Genomic DNA, 4,996 nt, shown 5'->3' with positions numbered 1-4,996 from the left:
CTCACTGCCACCAGCCAGGACACCCCTACAGAGACTTCACATGAGGAGGACCCTCTGGGGAATAACCCCTTGAAGTGCAAAGTGAAACCATTGGCTAAGTTTGTGTATACGCTTAGTTTATGACAGCAGGGAGTTTCCCTTGGCTGTAAGACCCTTTGAACTGGGCACCTTGGGTTTTTTCAGTCGGTAGGAAGATAACGCTGAACAGAATCAATGTTTTTGTCCTCTTTCCAAGTCTCCTTTTGATTCTCTTCTGTCATGTTTGGAAGTTGGGGAGAATTTCAGCTACTCTCCTGCGTAGCTGGTTTCTTCTTTCCTCTCTCTCTCTTTCCTTTTTCATCAGTAATGGGTACTGCCTCCATGCCGTGAATGCATTCAGTGTGAGTCTCCTTAAAGAAAGTTGGGACACAAAGAAAAAAGTGACAATGTGCAGATAGGTGCAAAACGTAACAGGTAGTAATCAAAAGGTCACTTCTGTTTGAGGGGAGAACTCCCCTAAAATAGCTGTGGGATTTGTCTTTTCTGCTGCTGGTCAGGGCTGTGGAATGTTAACATCTGCATGCAGACCACTTCATTAATATGTCAATCATACCAAGGAAAAATACCACATTTTCCATTTCTATTCATCTCCCCCAAGAATTTTGCTCTTCCCTCTGACAGGATTCATTAGCTGGTGTTGGCTTAGCACTCTGAAGATGAAAATGTTTCCTGAAGAATAAACAGGGTCTCTGAATGCAGTTTCTTCAGGAAAAATGCAGGCTTGTTGAGTTCAGAACAACCACTTGGGAGTGCAGGCAGCTGGGCTCCAACTCTTCCCTGATTTTCATCACCCCACCAAAGGTGCTTTGCCCAGGGTGGGAACAACAGTCCAGCCTAAAGAACAGTTTGCCGTGTCAGTATGTGAACTGCCTTTTACCAGTCAGTGGGGGAAGAGGTAATAGGGAATGGCAGGTGATTATGCTCCTAATACGAGGTCATACATCCAGTCTCTTCCTGGGTCTAAATTTTCCTTGGTTCTTCCAGTTTGCTGGCTTGATGGGTTAAACCTTTGCACTGCTCTGATCTTACTGATGCAGCAAGCTACAACAGGTTTGCTCTACCACATAAGAAATTAATTTAATATAATTCTTCCTCCAAGGTGCTGCAGATCCTCTTTAGGCTTATGCACAGGCATAGTCTATTCCTGGCTGCATGCATCTGACCTGCTGTCATAGTGAGGTTGGTGAACATGCTTCTGTTCTCTTCTGGACTTCGAGAATTGTTTTTTCTTCCTGTTAAAATGCAGCTAACGTAGTTATGGGACAGTGCATGAACCGGATGTGTCCAGCTCCAGTCATGACCGGTAGAACTCTCTGCTCTAGTTCTCACTGCCAAGTCAGTCTGACAACGGCATAAGTGGAGATTCCTTAAGTAGGGTTTCTAGTTTATCAACTTTGGATTTGTGAACTAAATAATCTGCTGTCGACAAAACAATACAGTGTAATTCCTGCACAGTCATTTGGCTTGCTATAATTATGCTTAAAAGATTGTTCTAAGGCAGCTTTTAGCAGAAGCTGTGTCAGATCTGCTAATCGGCTTAGAAAGTTTCAGCTACTTATCCACTTTCACTGCATTCTCTTTCAGCAGATTTAAAAGTCCTGTGAAGGGTACCACTAAATTTCCTTTTCCAGTCTACATGGAAAATTCTTACCATAAACCTCTAATGATGTTGTCCGTGCATATGGCAGAAGCAAAGTACCAGCATTAAAGAACCTGTTTCACATGTTCTTGGGGAGCAGATAACTGACCTGTCAAAAGTGTTCTCTGAAATAATCTACAGGGTATATTAAACCCAAGTAAAAAGAACTGCTGGCAAGGGAGTGCACTTACTTGTTACTCTGTTCAGTAGCCATCTTCAGCTTCTCCCACAAGGCACTTCTTTCCTCCACCATCAGATCAAACCATGCCCAGAAGTACTTCCGCATGAGGCGGGCTGCATGGAGGGTACTTGCTCTCTCCTTCAGAGCAGAGAGATAATCCTTGTACTAGGAGAGGAGGACAGAGAAGGAGGTGAGAATGGCTTCCTTCTCCCAACCCCAGCCCAGTAAGCAGAAACAGACCTGTGCTGAGGCTGTGGCAGTGAAGGGTAACAGGGACAGGAGTGGAGGAAAATCAGCAGGGAGCAGGGTGAGACAGTGCAAAGGTGGAGAAGCAGTACATAGAAGAGTGTCCTGGGTGGAGGAGAGTGATGGAGAGCTGAAAGAAGGTCTCTGAAGAAGGAAATGGTGTTGCTGGAATAGGAACAGTATAACTCGGCAAAGGCTGGGCTGCAGGTGTGGGAAGTGGCACTGTGGTGAGGGGAAAGTGTGGCAGCAGCTAGCTTGCTTGGAGTTCTTTCTCCGCTGTGGTGCAGGCAAACCTTCAGCCAGTTCCTGAAGCCCCGTCTCAGCAACATACAGGAATAGAAGTCCTCAGCCTGAGACATCTTCTCTTTGAGGCTCCTCTGGGTGTCCTGGAGCCAAGTCATCAGGCATTTCCTCTGCAGGCCCAAGCAGTGGTGTCTTTGTGCCGCCTGAATAAAGACAGCAGCTAGTTACGTGGACTGGTGACCATGTAAGCATGAAGCTATAGAAAACTGAGTATGCTAGAAAATTATCTCTGCTTTTTGGAGCCCCCAAAATGCAGATGTCTGACAGCTGAAGTAACTTACAGGATAGGTCCCCATCAGAGTAAGGAACAAGACCAGTCCCTCTCCCAGGCCGCTACTACACCACTTCTAAAGAATATCCTTTTGAATTAGGTGCTCAGTTTAATCTGTTGTGAATGGAGCAGAGGCATGGCCTGTAACAGTTTAGTCTAACCCACATCCATAATGCTCACCAGCAGGGTAGACTTATGGAACAGCTGCTATCCCTCTACTTCTTCCCAGCCAGAGGCCTGTGTGCATTTGGTCGAGTACTGTGAGTAGCAGCAGTTCCAGTGACTTAAATGGCCAGCTCAGCCCTGGGCTCTGGCTAAATCTTCAGGATACAGCTGAGCGTTACTAGTCCACCCCGATAAGGGATGCCCACGCAGTCATTAGCAACACTGATGTGACAAGGTCTGGGAAGCTACCACTTGCTGTTCTGCAGTGAAGATACGGCCAGGCTAGAACAGATCACTGGATTATCACCTGCAGTGTCCTACCTCTAGCAGTGGCCAACACTGCACCAGCAGCAACTCCAGAGAGGGAAAGCCCTAGCGATAGGCTGGGGTTAACTACAGTGGCTTGGCAGGGTCTTACTGATTAGCTTTGCTGTGGAGCAAGAGAACTGACAGGCTTGTGCTGTGCCATATAACTTCAATTTACTTTTTTTGGCTGAATCACACTAAACTAACTCCCACTGTGTTATTGACATCAAATCACGTGGCCGTTAGTACTGCAGACAAGGGGAGGCTGACTTGTCATTCGATTGGAATTCATCCTTTTCTCTGTCCTCTTGGTTCCTGTTTAATCAGCTATAAATGAGGATGCCACCCTTGTGGGTTTGTGATGACCCTTCACAATTATTGGCAGGTGGGCTGATTTAAAGTACTAATACAGGGCAGAGTGTGGAGGAAGAATTTTTGCTTTTTCCATCTCCGCCTGGCTTAAGAGCCTATTAAGATTTCTGCTAAGTGCTGCATCCATTCTTTCTCCCTTCCTCCCATGGGACCAGTCCTTTCCTTTATCCTCAGCACTTACCATGAGGTTTTCCCTGGCTTGCTCCCTCAGCCTCTTCCATGGCACCATTCCCAATTTTCTGAGCAGGACCTTCTCATAGTGATCTCTGGCCTTTTTCTGGAGCTTCTGCGCTTTCTCCAGCCTCCTCTGCTTCTCTAGCTCTTTCTACAATACAAAGACCAGTAGCTTTAATTCGCTCTGGATGAAGAGGATGTTACACAATGACAATAGCTTGTCATATTGTAACTGGAAGTCCTGACGTGGCAGGAAATAGGGATCTGTATTATCTTTAGCAGTGCAGTCCAGACATGATCCCATGAGCTAGAGCCTGTAGTAGAAAGCAGAGCCAACTGTCTCGAAAATTCTCATGGAAGATGATGCTACTTCTGGACATTTCCTTGGGCCATGTACCAGCAAGTGGTTTTCCCTCAGCACTGCAGTTTGGTGTTACTGTAGCGGACATACAGTCTGTGGCTACCAGCAGTGCTAACGTAGCAGGAACCTCCTTCTGATGGGCCTTCATCAGTGTGTGGAGGGGTGCTTTGGTGAGCTTGAGGAGGACAGCTTTCTATTTTTTATAAACTAGCTTGAAAACATGTCCAAAAATGTATCTGAGGTTACGCGTGGATCTACCACTAATCTAGCCTGAACAGTAGCAGAGGGATGTGGGTATTATATAACTGTGCAATACTACTTTTGACTGAGATGCAGGGATGAAGGTCAAACATCCTAAAACACTCAATCCAAGCAGAACAGTAGCTGTAGGTCAATTCCTGTGGGATTTCAAATGTGCTATTTGGGTTATTAGGACAGCTCGTTTCCAAGTAATGATAATGAATTGGGGCTATTCCTAGGCTAGCTCCAAGGAGAAAATGCTTCTATTCTTCAGGTGAAAAGTTGACCTTGATCTGACTGTCAGGCTTGTTTACTTTTAAATTGTGTTTGTCACTGGCATCATTTTGTATGCTGGAGGGGGATACAAGTGGAAGTAGCCCTCTGAAAGTAGGCTGAACATGCTGCCATGGAGGCTTCTGTGGTTGTACCTCAGCAGTGAACATCCATAGCTGGGACCTCTAGTCCTGCTGATGAGACAGAAACAGTATATACTTAGTGCATTTGGTCCATGGTGTTCCTCCTTGTAGTGCCAAAAAAGCTGGAAGGTGGTGAGCCTGAGTCCTGTGCTGTGGAACTCTGCTCTACTAATGAAGACCTTCAGTTCACGTTACTCTGGCTGCTGACTGTGTGCTAGTGGATAATGGCTTTTCTTTGCTATCCTTGCCAAAGCAGGGGGGAAACAGGTGAGGTGTTTGCTCA

General features: G+C 46.1%; 1 protein-coding gene across 1 annotated transcript in view; it reads right to left on the bottom strand.

Moving 5' to 3' along the window:
• Nucleotides 1-256: 256 nt before the first annotated feature.
• KIAA1407 (KIAA1407 ortholog) overlaps nt 257-4,996 on the bottom strand; it is an 18,838-nt gene continuing 14,098 nt past the window's right edge. Inside the window, exons 13-17 of the mRNA XM_010143891.1 lie at nt 4,585-4,648; nt 3,704-3,847; nt 2,399-2,551; nt 1,870-2,024; nt 257-389 (exon numbers count right to left, since the gene is read on the bottom strand). Of these exons, the coding sequence (XP_010142193.1) occupies nt 257-389; nt 1,870-2,024; nt 2,399-2,551; nt 3,704-3,847; nt 4,585-4,648 (649 nt within the window). The remainder of the gene's footprint in view (nt 390-1,869; nt 2,025-2,398; nt 2,552-3,703; nt 3,848-4,584; nt 4,649-4,996) is intronic.

The sequence above is a fragment of the Buceros rhinoceros genome, unplaced genomic scaffold (genome assembly GCF_000710305.1).
Source record: "Buceros rhinoceros silvestris isolate BGI_N320 unplaced genomic scaffold, ASM71030v1 scaffold38629, whole genome shotgun sequence".
NCBI classification, from domain to species: Eukaryota; Metazoa; Chordata; class Aves; order Bucerotiformes; family Bucerotidae; genus Buceros; species Buceros rhinoceros.
Note: the sequence above shows the minus strand (reverse complement) of the source record. Positions and strands in the feature narration are given on the sequence as shown.